At 40.8% G+C, this 20,925-nt stretch overlaps 1 protein-coding gene across 1 annotated transcript in view; it reads right to left on the reverse strand.

Moving 5' to 3' along the window:
* The window catches only part of CEP120 (centrosomal protein 120), a 55,394-nt gene that overhangs the window by 17,689 nt on the left and 16,780 nt on the right, over positions 1-20,925 (reverse strand). The window contains exons 12-17 of the mRNA XM_072141331.1: positions 20,502-20,598; positions 11,859-12,005; positions 7,813-7,902; positions 7,494-7,586; positions 2,184-2,345; positions 383-505 (exon numbers count right to left, since the gene is read on the reverse strand). Coding sequence (XP_071997432.1) covers positions 383-505; positions 2,184-2,345; positions 7,494-7,586; positions 7,813-7,902; positions 11,859-12,005; positions 20,502-20,598 — 712 coding nt within the window. The remainder of the gene's footprint in view (positions 1-382; positions 506-2,183; positions 2,346-7,493; positions 7,587-7,812; positions 7,903-11,858; positions 12,006-20,501; positions 20,599-20,925) is intronic.

Genomic DNA, 20,925 nt, shown 5'->3' on the forward strand with positions numbered 1-20,925 from the left:
GTACAACAATTGTATGCAGTCACAATTAGTCACTATTATGTTAAGGAATGGAGAGAGAAATCCATCTAGAAAATGAGTCTGCAAGGCAGACTCTATGGGGAATGGATTTCCAGAGGTTATCAGGGTGAAACCTTGTTTAATGACTTCAGTCTGAGTCAGGACATCATATGGGACACTTTAAAAATGTTAAGCCCAGAAGAGACTTAGGTCTGGTTTTATGACAAAAATATGAAATGGAATAATGAAAAATATGAAGTAATAAAACACTTTACAATATTGTATTTATAATATTTAATATTTCTCCTGCAAAAACAAATATCCTGAAACAAGAAATTGGCACAAGTATGTAAGTGAATGGATAGGATGGACACGTCAGTGTTACCTTTTCTAGTGTGAGAAGATTGATCTCTGACTGTAAGCGGATTTCTGGTTTAGTGCTTTGCTGCTCCTTATATTGCTGAAAATCCTTATCCAGTAACTTAAACTTCTGCTCTGCTTCTTGAAGCTAAAAGGGGAAAAAAAGACAGACAGACATTGATACAAAACCTATTAAAACTGGCTACTTAAAGAAGCAAGCTGAGGACATAGAACATGTCAGTGCTCAGCCCATGAACCCTATGTTTATAGACATTAAACAGATATCACAATAGTCATGGCTGCCACCATAAATTACAGCTGCTCTCAGAACAGCAGAATAGCCGCAAACCCAAAGACTTAGGAAACAAAGGTGAAAAGTTATTTATTTCCTTGTGACACAAGAAAAACACAGACGAGAGATAAAACACAGAAACTGCCCTCCATTAAATTGTCTTACCAATGACGGCTTGGCATTTATCCAAGCACTTTGTGTCCGCCCATGTGTGTAATAGGGTTTATTATTCTACAATGTCATTTTTATAGAACCTTGTATATTATTAAAAAAAAAAAAAAAAAAAAAAGGCCTGCTCTAGGATCTTGGATATGCACATACTAAAAGCGGGGAGGAGGGGATTAAGTCAGTCAATAATGCTCTTCCCCTATAAGTGAATATTTATCCGCAGGAAATGGGAAAAGAAGTTTCACGCTATCTGGGACAAATAGCTTGCTCTGTGTAAAAGCCCCTGCATGTTAGACATTACTGGGGAACCTCCATCGCTGAGGCGAGGGGTGATGCAATGCTGCGGCATCTGTCCCCATAGAGATCAATGGCCTCCGCTGATCGTACATGTAACTCAACTGTGTTCTATCATCCTGTGTTTTGCACAGCATACAACATATCCTGGTCAGAGGCAAAAATGTGCCTCCGTCTGCCAGTATGTCAATGGGTACACTCAGCATATGGGCCAGATGGGCTTTACTGGTGTATACGCTGAGTGTATGAAGAAAACTAGCCTTAGTGACACAGGGAACATTGTATCAGCATACAGATGTAAAGCTAATGTATAACAGAATAGAAACTAATAATTATATTATACCTCAAACTGTAATCTCTTTGGAGCAGGGCTCTCCCTTCTGTTATTTCAGATGACCATATTATTACTCCGTAAAGTCTTATTTGACCAGTACATGTCTGTAAAGCGCTGCCGATTATGGCTGCCATATATAAAGATCTATTATTTTTTGATATTTTAAAGAATGTATACAAAAATACAATAAAAATGCTAAAAATTTGACAACAATTACATTTCAGAGAAATCATTTTTTTACTGAAATTAATCCTTTATTATACCCCTACTGCCTCAGTATGTGCATGCGTCAGCGAGTATTACCTTATTTAGTTATAGCTTTTTTATCTGAAATTCCTTGTTACTTAGGTCATGTGATGTTATTGGTTGCAGGAAGGGAAAAAAAGTCATTGCTTCATACAAGTAATTGAGTGTAAAATATAAAATGATAGTAATTAGTGAGACACAGTTGGAAGTGGCGAGAGGGATACAAATAGTTTTCTATAGGTAGGTATGTATGTATGTATGTATGTATGTATGTATGTATGTATGTATGTTCGGACCAGCACGTCTCTTTCAGCAGCTGAGCAGCCTTACATTGCGGTTTTCAGGTTGGATACTCGTCAGATAGTCCTGCAAGGATTTGCGCTTATTTACTTTTGTGATCCCAAAAGGATCTGGACCTACATCTTGTATTGACTTGTTTTTTACAAAAATATTCTAAGGTAGAATAACACAATCTAGATGTCCTTTAGTTACCTGCTGCTGAAGCCGGAGCTTGTCCTCCTCCAGTTGCTTAACCTTTAGGCGCTCTAGTTCTATCTGATGTACACAGTCTTCTCGCACTCTTCTGATTGAGTCCTGGCGCTCTTGGACAGTCCGATCGCACTGTAACTGGAGTTCTGTTTTCGCCTTCTTTAACTGGAAAGTAAACAGAGGAGAAGCTCGTAGGAAAAGCAGCGCATATGGAAGTCCAGCTATAGGGATTTGTTTCCCAGGGTAATATGTGGCCCCTTATTAGGTGCAGCATAAAATAAGTCTTTACATCAAACACAGAAAACATTTTCTAATTTTGTTGTAGGCTTTTAAATGGTGAAATAAATAAGGGCTGATCGCATTATCCCCTAATATCCTAAGCAGCGGGGGCGGATATATTATATATATAGTTAGTGACCACTTTCGTTATTCCTATTGAGACTAAATGAAGTGCCTGTGCATCCGCAACTAGTCCTTCAGGGATACAAGAACCTCCCGTTCTCATGGCAGTGGAAGGCTGAGCGAGCCGTCTTCTTAGTAAGGACATAACATGATATTACCAATACACTCAGGAATAAAAAAAGTCTCCTTACTTCTTCAGCAGTGAAAGTCTAGTGCTCGATATTTCAACCAAAAAAAAAAAAAATATGGGGAAAGGGTCTAATAAATGTCATCTATACAGTTTTAGATGGGTCCTTGCCATCTCCAAAAAATTACCTTCAACTACATGACAATGCAGAGATGAACATTTATTGTTAATATATCAGACCAATACACCAAGTGTATGTGGCTGACACCAGAGGTAAACCAGCTTAAATAATATAGATTGTATTAATGTACACAATTAAGAATATGATCGTCGCTGTACGGCTGTAACAAACTGGTTGTAGATGGTCTTAAAAAGAGCAGATTGCTGAATATCTACTACTATTTGCCTAATAGTATGTTACGTCATTGTCTGTGCTGCTATTTTAGCTCTGTATTACCATCTGTATTTAATGGAAATCTCACATCAAAGTCATGATAAACTAGGGCAGTGATGGCAAACCTTTTAGGCGCTGAGTGCCCAAATTACAACCAAAATATTTTTCGCAAAGTGCCGATGCGACAATGTAAGCAGTAACTTATTACTCCCTGCTCTTCCACAGGTTTAAATTGTATAGGCCCCTGAGGACACCAATACAGTAGAAAGAAGGAGAAGAAGTTTGGATTATCATTGCAGCTTCCTTCTAGGGTCCTGGGCTGCCGGGGACTGCAGGAGGCCTTGAGTCCTGTCTGGCGAACTCTGCGCTGGGGTGATGGCATGGGTGCCCATACAAAGGGCTCAGAGTACCACCTCTGGCACCCGTGCCATAGGTTCGCCACCACTGAACTAGGGGGACTTACTGTGACTGAGGAACAGTATCCACGGCTTCCTTCCTTCTACCGTAAAATAAACATTTTAAAAATATGCTAATTAACCACCAGGGCTTCTAGGGACGTTACTGTGCTGCAGCTTCACAGACTGTTTGACTGTCTCCCCGTTCACAGCAGTGTAACAGCTGTAACAGTGTGAAGCTACATCTCAGTTATCTCTGGTAACACCATCCAGAGACATTTATTAGCATTAGTTTAAAAGTTGATTTTAGAAGGAAGGAGGCCATGGATTACAAATTTAATGATAATCAAAGATAATCGTATATAATGCGTGATTTTGATGGTAGTATTTTATTTTTCATTAACAGGAAATCCATTTATTGCAATTTTCAACTTTTGGTCAGTAAACATAACAATAAACTGACCTTGGTAATACTGTAGGGAATCTCTATGGTGCTGTCCCCTTATTTACATCACAGACAGGATTACAATAGAAGGTAACACCTCTATACAAAGTTCCATTATTACCTCCCCTTCTGATGATGTTGCAGCTTATTTACACATCGTATCTACACAGGGTTGTCTGCTCCAGAGACTTGCTGCCTTTATATAAAGCCTATAGATAGCTGCTCTTATAAGAATATGTGTATATGCAGATTACGGAGTCAAGCTCCAAGAGCCATGAACTGGGAATAAGGGGGGGGGGGGAAGATACACACAAAAAAAAAAAAAAGGAAAAAAGAAATTCGGCAACAATTTACCTGCAAAAATAAAATAATGGTGCAACATGAATCTTGTTAACTTTTGATGCATCCAAGCAGATTTATACCTGTAGATTTATATATGTAGGTCACCTTAACTGGCTAGAGGGAGAGAGGGAAACCTGCCAAAATCTGAAGGCAATGGGCTACATGATACCGTTAATACAGAGTGAATTACACATATGTACAAACTTACACTGTAACAGAAGGCAATCTTAATAAAACTTTCCTAGTACAGATCCGGTATGTCAACATGTCCAGAATAAATTAATGTGTCTTAGATAAGGAAATGTTTAAGGCACCAGAGTTACTTTCTGCTTTATGTCTGTATCATAGCAAATGTCGGATTTTACCAATAGGATTGTGCCAAGAACACAAAGCAGGATATTCTCCATGACCCTGAAGATTTATGACTCCTCTACTGCGTCCTGGCCTAGGCGGAAAACCTTGCATTTCATAGGTGAAACTATGGAAGCTCGCTCATATTTTACAATATATGGGAATGGAGAACAAATACCAACAACTTATCACTGTCAACATCAAGACACAATTTACAGGTTATTTGCTGTACTGGGACCTAAAGCAAATGACAAACTATTCAATGTGGACTGGTTTTCTCAACATTTTGCACCATTGTTAACTTTATTCCAAGAACTTCGCCTTAACCCCTTAATGATGGGGCCTGAAAAGACATAATGACCGGGGAATTTTTAGCAAATTTTCCCAAATATTGGCTTAAAGAAAAAAAAAAAAAAAAAAAGAAACTACCAAAGAAATTACTTACCTCTGCTGTCCCTCCCAGTGTTAGGCGGCATTGTTTCTCCGGCCGTGCCTCCGTTTGTTTACAGGAGCATGGAAGCCGCATTCAGACCAGCTTCCAGTGTCCGAGGTGGCTGGCCATGCTAACCTGTCCCCATATCCCAATAGGGGATAACAATATAACAATCTGATGGAAGATACAACTGCCAATGAACAGGGGTCGCTCCCCCTAATAGAATGGATAATAGTTAGAGATGAGCGAGCACTAAAATGCTCGGGTGCTCGTTATTCGGTACGAACTTTTCCCGATGCTTGAGTGCTCGTACCGAATAACGAGCCCCATTAAAGTCAATGGGAGACCGAGCATTTAAAAGAACAGTAAATAATAACACATTCCACATGTTTCCAGACCTGAGTGAAGTTGCCCCCCCCCCCACCTTGTTCAAATCAAACAAAATTGGTGTCAAACATTTGTGCTAAGTTTGTGCAGCAGAAATTTTCGTTTGTGCCGCTATCGTTTTAAGATTTTAATGAAAGTTTCCAGAGGTCAACCAGCCCACCCACATTGCCCAAATCAAACAAAACTGGGACTAAACAATTCTGCTACGTTTGTGCTGCTCCAATTTTTGTTTGTGCGGCTTTTGTTTTGAATATATGAACAAAAAAATTAAAAGGTCAAAAGTTCAACCAGCCCCCCCCCCACATTAACCGAATCAAACAAAACTGGTGTCAAACGTTAGTGCTACGTTTGTGGCGCTATAATTTTTAAGGTATGTTCAGGTGTTTAAGGTGTTTAGGATGAACTGGTAAAAAACAAACCTAGTGACACTTTCCTGGCTTGATCACCAGGGGGAGCTAGCAAACACAATGTACTTTGGAAGAAATGATCTCTGATGACCTCTGCAAAAATGTATGAATATATTAAAAATGATAGCGGCACAAACGGAAATTTTTGCTGCACAAGCGTAGCACTAACGTTTGACACCAGTTTTGTTTGATTCGGTTAATGTGGGGGGGCTGTTTGAATATATGAACAAAAAATTAAAGGTCAAAAGTTCAAAACAAAAGCAGCACAAACAAAAATTTGAGCAGCACAAACGTAGCAGAGTTGTTCGGTCCCAGTTTTGTTTGATATGGGCAATGTGAGGGGGCTGGTTGACCTCCGATGACCTCTGGAAACTTTCATTAAAATCTTAAAAACGATAGCGGCACAAACGAAAATTTCTGCTGCACAAAACGTAGCACCAATTTTGTTTGATTTGAACAAGGTGGGGGGGGGGGCAACTTCACTCAGGTTGTTTCCAGATGTTTTAATTGTAAGAATACATAAAAAAAAAAACACTATTCTTCACTTTACAAGTATTTGCGCGTGTATCCCGCTAAGTTCGGAGATGTGCGCCGAACATCTGGATGTGGAGAATAGTGTTCTTTCAATGTGTTCTGCAATTAAATGATCCTGTGTTCACTGTTTTTATTCTATTCTTCACTTTGCAGATGTTAGCGCAAGTCTTCCGATAATGTCTGATATGTGCGTGCACATCAGCAACGTGAAGAATAGTGTTATTTGAATGTGTTCTGCACTTAAATGCTTGTATTTTCACTGTTAGCACTGTTTTTATTCTATTCTTCACTTTGCGGATGTTAGCGCGTATCTCCGAACTTAGCGGGAGACATGCGCGAACATCTGCAAAGTGAAGAATAGAATAAAAACAGTGCAAACAGTGAAAAGGCAAGCATTTAAGTGCAGAACACATTCAAATAACACTATTCTTTACATTGCTGATGTTCGGCGCACATCTCCGAACTTAGCGGGAGACACGCGCGAACACCTGTAAAGTGAAGAATAGTGTTTTTTTAATGTATTCTTACAATTAAAACATCTGGAAACATGTGTTATGTGTTGAAGAACTGTGTAAACACTGTTCTTCACTGTGTTTTATTAATTTAATGCTCGAACTCGCGCCGGCGAGATACTCGTCTGAGTAATGAGTATACTTGCTCATCTCTAATAATAATGAATCGAACGACTATTCTATTCTATCGGAGCAGTAGGAAATTGCCAAGCAAGGAGATTAGAAATCTCATAATTTTTACATTCCCAAATTGAAGAACAATTCTCATGAACAGTGGGGATCCCAGCATTTGGACTGCCCAAGATCATGAGAATGCAAAACATAAGGGGGGTGATGGGGGTGCTTATTAAGCGCTGGCGAATTGTGCAGAAGATTTTGATATTAACCCAGACCCGCCAGTGCACTCCACGGTCTGGCACAGCCTACTCCACTCCCCCAACCCTTGGTGTAAAAGCGAGGTAAAGTTAGGAAAAGGCGCAATTTCCAGCCTTGCGCAAGGAACGCAGATTTTAAAGCCACTAAGCCTGTACAATCTTTGATGAATGTACCCATAGACTGCTATACAGTTGAGGAGACGATCATACCTCTATTTCATCACTTGTGATTTGATGCTCTCTGATTTTTAAATCAGCCAGCGCTTTCTGTAGTTTGTCTTCCAAAGCTGTGTATTCAGCAACCTATAAGGTCAAAGAAAAAAAACAAAACAAACATTTTTTAAAACCAAAAACTGGTACTTACTAAAGCAGATGATTTGTTATAGAAGAATCATTGTATAAGCAAGTGCCACACACACACACACACACCTGCCCTGATACCAGCTGGTTGATCTGATCCCTACTTACCACTACAGGTCATATCTACACAAACATGCACCCCTAAAAGTTTATGCATTAGATGTCGTACCTTTTTCTTTACCAATGCTTCCCTTTCACGGTCTCTTCTTTTCCATTCCTCCACCAGGACTTGCATGTGGGCCAGTTCTTTCTTCTTTAACTGCACATTAAAATACAGAGAACTCTTTGACATTAGAGTGGATTAACAATTGAAAAAGCCTAGAATTCTGCCATAAATGTCATGTATTGCATGTAGGATAAATTTAAGTATTAAAGAAGTTGGGCAAGACTATGAATGTTTACCAGGGCAACTACAATGACCATAATAGCGTCATCAATACTGTACTTACTAAGGTACAATTTCCACTGTTCATCAGAGTTGTGGGTTACGTGACCCGCGTACTTCCAGTGGGGGAGGCGGCAGTGGGCAAATTACCGAGTGCACGCCCCCTCTGTAAACAGCATTTCGCAGAAGTCCACATAATGTCCTGAAAGCTGCGGCTCGTGGGTCAGCACTGTGTGCGCTCATCATTGAATGAATAATGAACACACTAGCCCCTCACCTGCTGGAAGTACTCAGAACACATAGCTAACATCTCCAATAAGCAGAGGGGGAACTTTACCATGGTAAATACATTATGGGTGACTATTATGGGTAGTTTTAGTTACCCTGGACAGAAGGGGAACTTCTCATGAGCAGAAATAAGTAATAGGAGCAGTGAGTAAAATAGATAGAATATTAGCCACTGTTACCTACAAACCTCACCCCCACTCTAAGTAAAAGCAGTAGCAGGCTTCTGGTTGAATACTACAGCGATCACTCAGCACAGAGGGGAGGGGATGACAACTGCTACAAAACAACATACAAAAGGTGTTACTAAAAGACTCTCAAATGATGCTAATATTCTGGAAGTTTTATACGTTGATAGATTCCAGTAAATAACATGCAAGCATGCTAAATATTTAATAGGAACAGCCATGAAATAGCCAAAATGTTCCAACATTATTACAAACATGCAAGGTTACATTAATAAAGAATCTCATGAACACTGCAAAATTCCTGCCAACAATATCTATATTATTACTAGAAAGGATGATAACAGTATGCTGGCATATAATCATGTGCATGAGAACATTACATTTAGGGGTCAGGTCTAGTGCACAAGCAATACAACTGCAGATACACAGAAATGTAGCTTAATGTGTGGCCTAAGAAATATACGGCTCAAGACAGATCAGGGTGACTGGCTGCGGATACGACATGCATATTCTCCCATGTCACCATTGCAGTCAGATTTACAAGGGGCAAGCAGCATGCATGGGCTTACAGGGTTGTTCCCTTTTCAGCAAATTCGTGTAATATTTAGTCTTATAAAAAGTTATACAACTCTCCAATATACTTTTTGTATCAATTCCTCACAGTTTTCTAGATCTCTGCTTGCTGTCCTGCTATAGAAAGTGCCTAGGTTTACTTCCAGTGGACAGGAATCTGACCATGGTCACACAGGTGCACGGCTCGTTATATCACAGTGAGTAATCAGAGCTGTGTGAGCTAACGAGCTGTCTGGAAAACAGTGAGGAAATGATACAAAAAGTTTATTGGAAAGTTGTGTAACTTTTTATAATTCAAACAATAACATTAGTTTGCTGAAACAGGAATGCAGTGGGGTGACGAATCCATGGATCGAACAAGCAAGTACAGTATAGAGTCTTTGGTCGTTTTAAAGGGAATCTGTCACCACATTTTCACAAATGCAGCTTGTGACAAGTTCCCTTAGAGCCCTATTAACTGACATCCTTCTTTGTTCTAAAAATGGTTTCCCTTACATCCACATAAATCAACAGTATGTTATATTCCCTGCCAGAGGGGACATGCCCTGCACAAGTGACCCTTCCCATCTACACATCACCATGTACCATGCTTCTTCTCAGCATGTCACAAGGATTACCAGGGTGACATCACAGGTCCTTTAGCCTAACATAAGCAAACTGTACACCATGAATATATCTGATCACATGGCGGTACCATGGCATGGATAACAGCATGCCTCCATGGACTTCTACTCCATGGAGGCTGCTGTGATTTCATGTGATCAGATACATACATGGGGTAGACTGTGCAAATGCAACCTTAGATGATACCACCCTGGTCACAAGAAGAGAGACTTGTCAATCAGGAACTAGGAGGCAGAGCAAAGTAATGAATATGCATGGCTTCATTGGACTCCCGTAGTGACATTGGACTCACCTCAGGTGAGTTGCATACAAGTTTACAAACTACTTTTTAACATTGCAGCCACGGAAAGGACCCATTTAGAGATAAGGGCAATAATAATAATCCCTTTATGTATTTGTATAGCGCACACAGATTACGCAGTGCTACACAGAGCTTGCCAAATTGGTCCCTGTCCCCATGGCACTCACTATCTAACCAACCGAACAGTGGGGCTTATTTACTAAAGGTCGCGGATTGCACTTTTGTTGTACTGTTCACGGTTTTCAGGATTTACGCAGCCAAGACAGATATTTTACTAAGATGATCTTCGTGAATCGCAGTAGAGTGCATTATTGTCGGACAATGCACTTTCCTGAACTCCGGCGGACCGGGTAAGTAAATGCGCCCCAGTATGTTTTGGAGTGTGGGAGGAAACCTACGCAGGCCTCAGCCCTGCAAGACTGTAATGCTAACCACTAAGCCACCATGCTGCAATGCTTTTTAATCATAGGTTTTAATGAAGTATTTATTTTAGAAGAGGCACTTTTTGTCTCCGATGAATAACTTTTAAAGGCTGCAGGGGGATAAAGTGACTCCAGATGCCTCCATCTTTCCTATAGAACTTGAACATAATTTTGTAGTCATACTGAAGATAAGAATCTCATCTTTTAGATGGCATTTCTAAATATAACCATCTCAGGCTTTGGAGCTCATGTAGCTATTGAGCCTGATGCGATCTTGAAAATTAGATACTTCTCTTGTATAAAATATTCATGTTTCTAGGTCTTATAGAACTGAAGATATCGGTGTCTAAAAGTGACAATCCCCTTCCAGTCTCATCTCAAATATTACTGCCCTCTGATCATTTTCAAAGGAGGGTTTTTTTTTTTTTTTTAAATAGGTAAACAGGTTAGATTTCATATAAAGAGGGAATTCTAGAAAGAAATGTTTCCTATCCTACCTGAGGGGGCTGATATTTTACATGGGTAAAAAGGTGGTGACAGAGTGAAAACCATTTGATCAGAACGGGTAACTTTTGTTAGCAACGCATAAAATCCCACAAGTCTCAGTCAAATGAATGGAACAGATTTTAAGCCACAAACAAAAAAAACCTTCCAAATCTGCAGAAAAAAAGGCACACTACAGGATATAAAAGTGAATTTAGACCTGCTACACCAAGTCTCAGGACACGGACGCAAATGGTATTTTCAAATGGCAATAAAATTTATTGACAAATGTACTTATACTAGTAAAACCAATGAATAAGTCACAAAACATGTGAACAATACTCCAGTGTGTTATTAATCCTACAGGATCTGAATGATAAAGATGGGATTCCACAGAATCCCAAGATTTGGGCTGGGCCATGTCATCCTGAAGAATTCCTTAAGGGGATTGGCCACTTTTAACAAGGTATGTGTAAGCGCACAACATGGTAACATATTACAATTACCCTTTAGTATGTGGAGAGGGCCATGCAATCATTACTGATTGGATTATAGGATTATATACAGGCAGTCCCCTACTTAAGGACACCCGACTTACAGCTAAAGACTGACCCCTTTGCCCACCGTCACCTCTGGTGAAGCTCTCTGGATATTACTTCAGTCCCCGGCTGCAACGATCATGTGTAAGGTGTCTGTAATGAAGTTTTATTGATAATTCTTGGTTCCATTGCAGCTAAAATTTAGAAAATCTAATTGTCACTTGGACAAAAAAAAATTGTCTGGAGCTACAATTATAAAATATACAGTTTTGACTTTCATACAAATTCGACTTAAGAACAAACCGATGGACCCCATCTTGTATGTAACCTGGGGACCGCCTGTTGTATAACTGTAATCACTGATCACATAAACACCCAGCAGTTTCCACCACTGATAAGCCTACACACATCATACCTGACTTGCAAACATTTCCTCCTGCATTTCCTTCCACATTTCCAGTTCAAGGGCAGCTTTGTACTCAAGAGTTTCACGTGGCTCTGATACAGGTTTGGAAGAAGGTGACGACTGAGGAGGAGGAGGATGATTCTGACGTGCTGAACTCTAAAGATGTAATAAAATAACAGAACCGCTATTAATATGTAGATAACTGCACAGGATAGCGATGGGTATTCAGTAGAAGAAAAAAAAAACTAAAGAGAAACTAGTGATTAACAAATAACCCCAAAATAGAATCAAATGTATCCCATTTAATCCAAATGTATTTCAGGCTAAACAATTCAATCCATATTTCAACCCTTTCATGACCAAGGGTCATTTGTCCAGATCAAAATAGGGATATTTACTGTTAAAGTTATAGTTGGGAATGGGGAGCAGAATATAAACAACAAATTATTGCTGCTACTGCAACAGTGGAGATTCCCAATGTGGCACCTAGAAACACAAGTCTTTAACCCCTTAAAGAGAACCCGTCATGCAAAATAACCCCCCTAAACTAAATATATTTTCATAAACTGCCATTAGAGAGCATTGCCTCTATCCCATCATTGTCCCTCTACATGCCTGTAAACCTAAGCAATGAGGTCCTAAAGCTGTATGCAAATGACCTGTGAAATGTCCAATGAATCATTAGCATATTCAACCTGTCCAGCTTATTCATGAGTGGGAGGCACAGCCACACCCCCAGTGCTTGACTGACAGCCTGTATAATGATGTGAGGCTGTATAATGATGTGCTTCCTGGTGCTGGTGGCCACACCCCCTGCAGCCTGTGTGTGTGTGTGTTTAGGAGAGATACAGCAGCTCCAGGCAGCCATGTTATAGCAGAACATGTCAGATTCATGTGTAGCTGATGTCTGTGTATCACACCTGTGTATTAGGAGGATGCAGCATGTCAGCAGATGACATACACACACTAGCAATGCTTTACTATACATTACACACAGACATGAGCAGGGGGAGGAGAGGGGAGGGGGACCAGGAGTGACATCACTGCCTCTGACCATGTGACCAGCCTCATTTACATAATAATAAAAAATAGATGATTTTACAATGATTAATGTATGAAATAACTAGATAAAGGCTGTGATGGGATCCTTGTGAGCTGCTCCAACAGGTAGAGGTGACAGGACAAGTGACACAGACCTGATGACAGGTGTCCTTTAAAGACCAGGCCCTTTTTTGTTTTTGTGTTTTAATTTTTCACTACTTTCAAAAATCTATAACATTTTTATTTTTCAAGGCAAGAGCTGTGTGATGGCTTGTTTTCTGCGTAACAAATTGCACTTCATAATGATGGTATTCAATATTCCATGCAGTGTACTGGGAAGTGGGAGAAAATTCCAAAGTCAGTGAAAAAATGAATTTCGCCATTTTCTTGTGGGCTTGGATTTTACGGATTTCACTGCGCGCACTGCGTCACATATGCCATCTATACTTCATTCTTTGGGTTCGCTACCATCACAGGGATACCAAATTTGTATAGTTTATATAATGTTGTCATACATTTACAAAAAATAAAACCTCCAGTAGAAAAAAATAAATAAATAAAAAAATTCTTCAATTTGCCATCTTCAGGTGCCAATAGCTAGCTGTGTGCAGTGTCATGTTTTGTGACACATGACTACGTTCCCAAGGCTACCATTTTAAGGACTGTACGGCCCTTTGACTTTTTATAGAATTTCTTATTATCAAAATGACAAAAAAGTTGCATTTTCAACTTTGGATGCTAATTTCCGTTGCAGGGATAAACACCGGGAATAACAGTTATTATTTGGGCAATACCTAAAATGTTTATATCAGTTCCAGGGAAAGGAGGAGGATTTTAATTTAATTTTTAAAAAAAAATATTTTCTTGATTACTTTGATTCTATTATATACTGCCATACGATTTGGGGCAATATGCAGCAAACAACCACCTTGTATTGAGAGGGCTCAGCCCTTAGGCCCTCTCCATGCAGCGGGAGCAGACATGTGACATACCATTACATCACACGTCGGTAGGGGGTTGATACTATAGACACAGGATTTGAGGGACAAAAGACTGCCGATGATTGGACTCAAAGAGAAATATGATGCAAGGAGTCCCTGCGGAACTGCAGCGCTGAACTGTGATCATGTTCTCAGTACTGCACTGTTGTTCCTCAGGGGTAGAGATGGGCAAATCAATTCTGACAATTCTAAATTCGTTTAGAATTTGAGGAAAGCTTCGATTTGTCACGAATCCAAAATGTTTATGGTGATTCGTGGGAACAAATTACGAAATTTAATTTTTCCCCCTTTATTAGCAAAATGGGCGAGAACACAACGTGTTACATGGGGCAAAGAACTCTGGGAAGAAGAAAGGAACATGGCAGTACCGTTTCTCACTGTATGCCCCCAATGTCCCTCGCTGTATACCAAATTTATATAGGTTTTATAAGGTTTTCATACATTTACAAAAATTAAAACCTCCTGTACAAAATAAAAATAATTTTGCCATCATCTCGCACTAATAACTTTTTTATACTTTGCTGTACGGAGCTGTGGGTGGTGTAATTTTTTGCAACTTTTGATGAAGTTTTCATTGCTATCATTTTAAAAACTGTACAACCTTTTGATTACTTTTTATAGAATTTTTAATATTTTTCAAAATGGCAAAAAAGTGCCATTTTCGACTTTGGGCGCCATTTTCTGTTGCAGGGTTAAACGCAGTGAAAAACCATTATTATATTTTGATAGATCGGGCATTTTCAGACATGGCGATAGCTTATGGGGCTTATTTTGTACAGTAGCACTTTTGTTGGATTTTGCGCCGCTGTGAAAGCTATTTAAAAGGGGTTTGTATTGCCTGTGATGGGATTTTGGCGCATCGGCGCCAGCTTTCATGCGACAAAAATTGGGGACGGGCAGTCGGACAGTCAAACTGAGCACAGGATTTATTTTTCAAAAGAATGCACTTCGGCTGGACTCCGTCGGACGGCTAAGTAAACGTGCACCAATGTGTTTATGATTTTTACTGTTTATATTTATATCAGTTTTAGGGAAAGGGGGGCGATTTGAATTTTTAGGTCTTTTTATAATTTTTTTTTTCTTTAACTTTTTTTTTTATTTTTACTATTTCAGACTTCGTGTACTTTAACCCTAAGGCTGCAGTTACCGTACCGGGCAACTGCAGCGCACGGGGAGAGGAGGAGGAGGTGAGCGCAGCTCACCCCCGCCCCTCTCCATATGAAGTTATTGCGCACGGCGCCGTACTACGGAGAAAGAAAGGACAGTGCACGTGTGCTGTACCGTACTGCTCCCGCTGGGCGCCGTGCGGCCATTGCCGTCTATGGGGGACATATATCGGCCGTATATATGTCGGCCGTATATACGTCCCCATACGGCAGTGTGAATGTAGCCTAAGGTTGTCTGATCGAACCTACCATATACTGCCATGTGATTGCACATTGTAATGAAGGGTTTTAACCAAGACAGCCTTAGGTCTTCAGAAGACCCGAGGCTGTCATGACGACGGATCGCCGGTCCCCGATGAAGTCACGGGGAGCGACAATCCTTGGCAAGACGCCGGCGACCATGCCATGTGCTGGCATCTATGGCAGGTGTTATCGGTAAGCCTTTGCTGCATTCTGCTCGAATTTTCTCTGAAAATTCAGCAAACCCGGGTCGAAACGAATTTAGATAAATTTTGCCTTCTTTACTCAGGGGAGCATGGGCTCCTGGCTGTTACATGAACAGACAGACATTAGTCTCCACCCAATTCACCTCGGGTGAGAAATATTTTTGTCAAACACTTTCATAAGGGAAGTGTATAGATCAGGGGGTCTCAAACTCGCGGCCCGCGGGCCAACTGCGGCCCCCGGGACAATATTTTGCGGCCCCCACCTGGAAAAGCACCGCCCGCCGTGTATTCACCGCCGGCAGCCTCAAAAAGATAGCGACGCATGGGCGCCGCCATCTTACCTGGAATCGCTGCTCCCCCAGGGGCAGCGATCCGTCTCCATGGTAGCCTCGGGTCTTCCGAAGACCCGAGGCTATTTCGTTTTAACCCCTTCATTACAATGTGCTGATAGCACATTGTAATGAATGAGGAGGAAAATCCCCATATACTGCCATACTGTAGTATGGCAGTATATGATAGGATCGATCAGACAACCTAGGGTTAAAGTACCCTAGAGAGTCTGAAAAACAGTATAAATAAAAATAAAAGTGTAAAAAAAAAATTATAATAAAAAAACATTAAATTTCAAATCACCCCCCTTTCCCTAGAACTGACATAAATATAAATAAACAGTAAAAATCATAAACACATCAGGTATCGACGCGTCCGAAAATGCCCTATCTATCAAAATATGATAACGGTTTTTACAATGCGTTTAACCCCGTTACGGAAAATAGCGCCCAAAGTCGAAAATGGCACTTTTTTGCCATTTTGAAAAATATAAAAAAATCTATAAAAAGTGATCAAAAGGTCGTACAGTCCTAAAAATGATATCATTAAAAATATTGTCATATTTCGCAAAAAATAACACCACCCACAGCTCCGTACACCAAAGTATAAAAAAGTTATTAGCGCCAGAAGTTGGCAAAATCAAAAAAATTATTTTTGTACAGGTGGTTTTAATTTTTGTAAATGTATGAAAACATTATAAAACCTATACAAATTTGGTATCCCCTTAATCGTACCGACCCAAAGAATAAAGTAGACATGTCATTTGGGGCGCTCAGTGAAAGCCGTAATATCCAAGCCCACAAGAAAATGGCGCAAATGCATTTTCATTGCATTTGGAATTTTTTTCCCGCTTCCGAGTACATGGCATGTAATATTTAATACCATCACTATGAAGTGCAATTTGTTACGCAGAAAACAAGCCGTCACACTCTTTACGTGTAAAAATAAAAAAGTTATAGATTTTTGAAGGTGGGGAGTGAAAAATGGACATGAAAAAACAGGAAAGGGCCCGTAACCGGTTAATCCCCTTCCCTCCCGTACTTGAAGAAGATGAAGTCGCCGCTCTGAACGCACTTGGTGCAGGTCAGAGCGGCGACTTCATCTTCTTCGATGGGAGGGACACGGGGAGGCAAGTACCGGGGGGGATGGAGTGTCCCTGACTGGGCTCAGTGCGGTAGGAGCTTGGGACCCCTCGGTGCACAGGACGTGTTCATAGAGAAAACACGTCTCCCCGCTCGGGGCTTTCCTTGCGCTGGGAGACGCCATGACATTTGAATCTGAATAATGATATTTTGTAAGCGCATTTTGTGTGGAAAACTTGATGCGGCCCAGCCTTACCCAGAATCTACCTCCAGCGCCCCCCAGGTAAAATGAGTTTGAGACCCCTGGTATAGATGGAGTTCTCAGGCTGCGCTCTCTCCATAGACAGCAGACTCCTGCCTGTTACTGCCATGGTCAGTGCTGCCACTGATTGCGACAGTTAACCTGTTAAGTGCCGTAAGCGAACCCGACCACAGCACCCAACATTGCTGCTGATGGGCGCTGCCATCTTGGATGGCTGATCGCCGCTTTCCCAGTTTTGTCAACAGAGAGTGGTGACCGGTTGCCATGGCAGCCTATAGTCTAATAGAAACTTTTAGGTTTGCCACGTATAATGATCTCCAATAGCCTGTAAATGACAGGCTATTAGAGATCATCAGTAAAATTGGTCATACTAGAAACTGCAATAGTACCCTAGAGGGTCTGAAATAATATTAAAAAAATAAAATAAAAAATATATATATTTAAAAAAGTAAAAAGTTTAAAATCTTCCACTTTCCCTAGAACACATAAAAATAACAGAACAGGCATTTAGAAAATGTTGCCCAAATGTTCGAAACACCACACCATTTTTGCCATTATAATCAAATGGTCATATAGATCCCAAATTGCTAATAGTTGAAATGCCAGCATGTAACGCAATATATTATACCTGACATAGGTCCACACACCAAAGTGTACAAAAGTTATTGGTAAAATAGGAAATATTTTTCTTATTTGAATAAAATATTTAAAAAAAATTTTTAAATCTACAAAAACCTTATAAAAAACATATATAAATGTGGTATCCCCGTGATCATATTGCCCCCTAAAGCAGTGATTTTCAACCTTTTTTGAGCCGCAGCACACTTTTTATACTTAGAAAATCCTGGGGCACACCACCAACTAAAATAGCACAAAATGACACTAAAACAGTCATAAAAGGCCTCCCTTTACTAATTAAGAGCCCCTGGCGGCCTCCCTTTACTAATAAAAAGTCCCTAGCTGCCTCCCTTTACTAATAAAAAGCCCCTAGCTGCCTCCCTTTACTAATAAAATGCCCCTAGCTGCCTCCCTTTACTAATAAAATGCCCCTAGCTGCCTCCCTTTACTAATAAAATGCCCCTAGCGGCCTCCCTTGACTAATAAAAAGCCCCTAGCGGCCTCCCTTGACTAATAAAAAGCCCCTAGCGGCCTCCCTTTACTAATAAAAAGGCCCTAGCTGCCTCCCTTTACTAATAAAAAGTCCCTAGCTGCCTCCCTTTATTAATAAAAAGTCCCTAGCGGCCTCCCTTTAATAATAAAAAGCCCCTAGCTGCCTCCCTTTACTAATAAAATGCCCCTGGCGGCCTCCCTTTACTAATAAAAAGCCCCTAGCTGCCTCCCTTTACTAATAAAAAGGCCCTAGCTGCCTCCCTTTACTAATAAAAAGGCCCTAGCTGCCTCCCTTTACTAATAAAAAGGCCCTAGCTGCCTCCCTTTACTAATAAAAAGGCCCTAGCTGCCTCCCTTTACTAATAAAAAGGCCCTAGCTGCCTCCCTTTACTAATAAAAAGGCCCTAGCTGCCTCCCTTTACTAATAAAAAGGCCCTAGCTGCCTCCCTTTACTAATAAAAAGGCCCTAGCTGCCTCCCTTTACTAATAAAAAGGCCCTAGCTGCCTCCCTTTACTAATAAAAAGGCCCTAGCTGCCTCCCTTTACTAATAAAAAGGCCCTAGCTGCCTCCCTTTACTAATAAAATGCCCCTAGCTGCCTCCCTTTACTAATAAAATGCCCCTAGCTGCCTCCCTTTACTAATAAAAAGGCCCTAGATGCCTCCCTTTACTAATAAAAAGGCCCTAGATGCCTCCCTTTACTAATAAAAAGCCCCTGGCGGCCTCCCTTTACTAATAAAAAGCCCCTAGCTGCCTCCCCTTTACTAATAAAAAGCCCCTAGCTGCCTCCCTTTACTAATAAAAAGGCCCTAGCTGCCTCACTTTACTAATAAAAAGCCCCTAGCTGCCTCCCTTTACTAATAAAAAGGCCCTAGCTGCCTCCCTTTACTAATAAAAAGGCCCTAGCTGCCTCCCTTTACTAATAAAAAGCCCCTAGCTGCCTCCCTTTACTAATAAAAAGGCCCTAGCGGCCTCCATTTACTAATTAAAAGACCCTAGCGGTCTCCCTTTACAAATTAAGAGCCCCTAGCGGCCTCCCTTTACAAATTAAGAGCCCGTAGCGGCCTTCCTTTACAAATTAAGAGCCCGTAGCGGCCTCTCTTTACTTGTTAAAAGGCCCTAGAGCCCCCCCTTTACTAATTAAAAGGCCCTAGAGACCCCCCTTTACTAATTAAAAGGCCCTAGAAGCCCCCCTTTACTAATTAAAAGGCCCTAGAGGCCCCCCTTTACTAATTAAAAGGCCCTAGAGGCCTCCCTTTACTAATTAAAAGGCCCTAAAGGCCCCCCTTAACAAATAAAAAGCCCCAGCCTACCTTTACTAATAAAAAAAAAGACCCTAGCTGCCTTCCCTATACAAATAATAACCCTATATACTTACCCTTGATGTCTTCTTCCACGTACCTTCACTCCTAATGGCGATCCGCTCACCTTCTGTAGCTCCTGCACCGCGCGCCTCTGGTCACGTGACTTACGCGACCTGACGTCAGGTCGCGTCAGTCACGTGACATGGGCCGCGCGGTACAGGAGCTACAGAAGATGGGCGGATCGCCGGCGCGGGGCATGGAGGTAAGTATGGGGCAGAAAACGGGGGCGCGGCGGCAGCTCGACACCGGGGATCTTTCCCCCGCGGCAAACTCAACCTTGTGTCGCGGCACACTAGTGTGCCGCGGCACACAGGTTGAAAATCACTGCCCTAAAGAATAAATGGGAAGTGTAATTTGGAGCACAGAATGAGACTTAAAAACAGAGCCAACAAGAAAATGCTGAAATGCGGTTTTTTGTCAATTTCACCACACTTGGAATTTTTTTCCAGCTTCCCAGTACATTGCACGGAATATTAAATGGCGCCACTATAAAGTACTATTCGTCCCGCAGATAACAAGACCTCATCTCTGTAAACATAAAAAAAATTTTTTTTTTTTTTAAATGGTATCACATTTGGAATAAGGAGAGTAAAAAAACAGAAAAACAAAAACAAAAAAGAGCCTAGTCCTTAAATAGTTTTTGTTTCTCTTTTACCACACTGTGAACAAAACAAGAAAAACAAAAACCAAAAAAAAAAAAAATAATGACACTTGTCTACAAGTTATAAACACCTTTCTATGCACCAGAAATGTCATTAGGAATTGATAAAACAAATCTAAAATAAAATTGGCCAATGAGAGAGAAGCCTCCTAACATACACCCACCAATACGGTATAATGGATAATAATACCTGAGAGGACTCGGACACAATAACCTCTCGTTCTTTCACCAGTCCATAATCCTCCAATGTGATTGTGTATGACAGATCAGCCACTTTATTTTCAGATCTGAAACAAATATGTGCAAATACTCATTATAGTTACCCCTCCAGGAACCACAACAAAGATTAGTAGCTCCCCCCCCCCTTTGCTATTACCCAGGCCAACTAAAACATGAACAAAGCATTTTTATTTTTATATCATAGTATTATACTGTGTTATTGTGAGAGCATCAAATGTAGAATAGAGCCAATAGTTTACTTTGTTAGCACAGACAATCACACAGTAACTGCTACTGTACAGCTAAGGCTGCATTCACACAAAACGGGGAACGTATATACGCCCGCACGGATTGCTACGGAACGATACAGTGCCACACACGGGGAAAGATGGGAC

Source organism: Engystomops pustulosus, chromosome 1, assembly GCF_040894005.1.
Source record: "Engystomops pustulosus chromosome 1, aEngPut4.maternal, whole genome shotgun sequence".
NCBI lineage: Eukaryota > Metazoa > Chordata > Amphibia > Anura > Leptodactylidae > Engystomops > Engystomops pustulosus.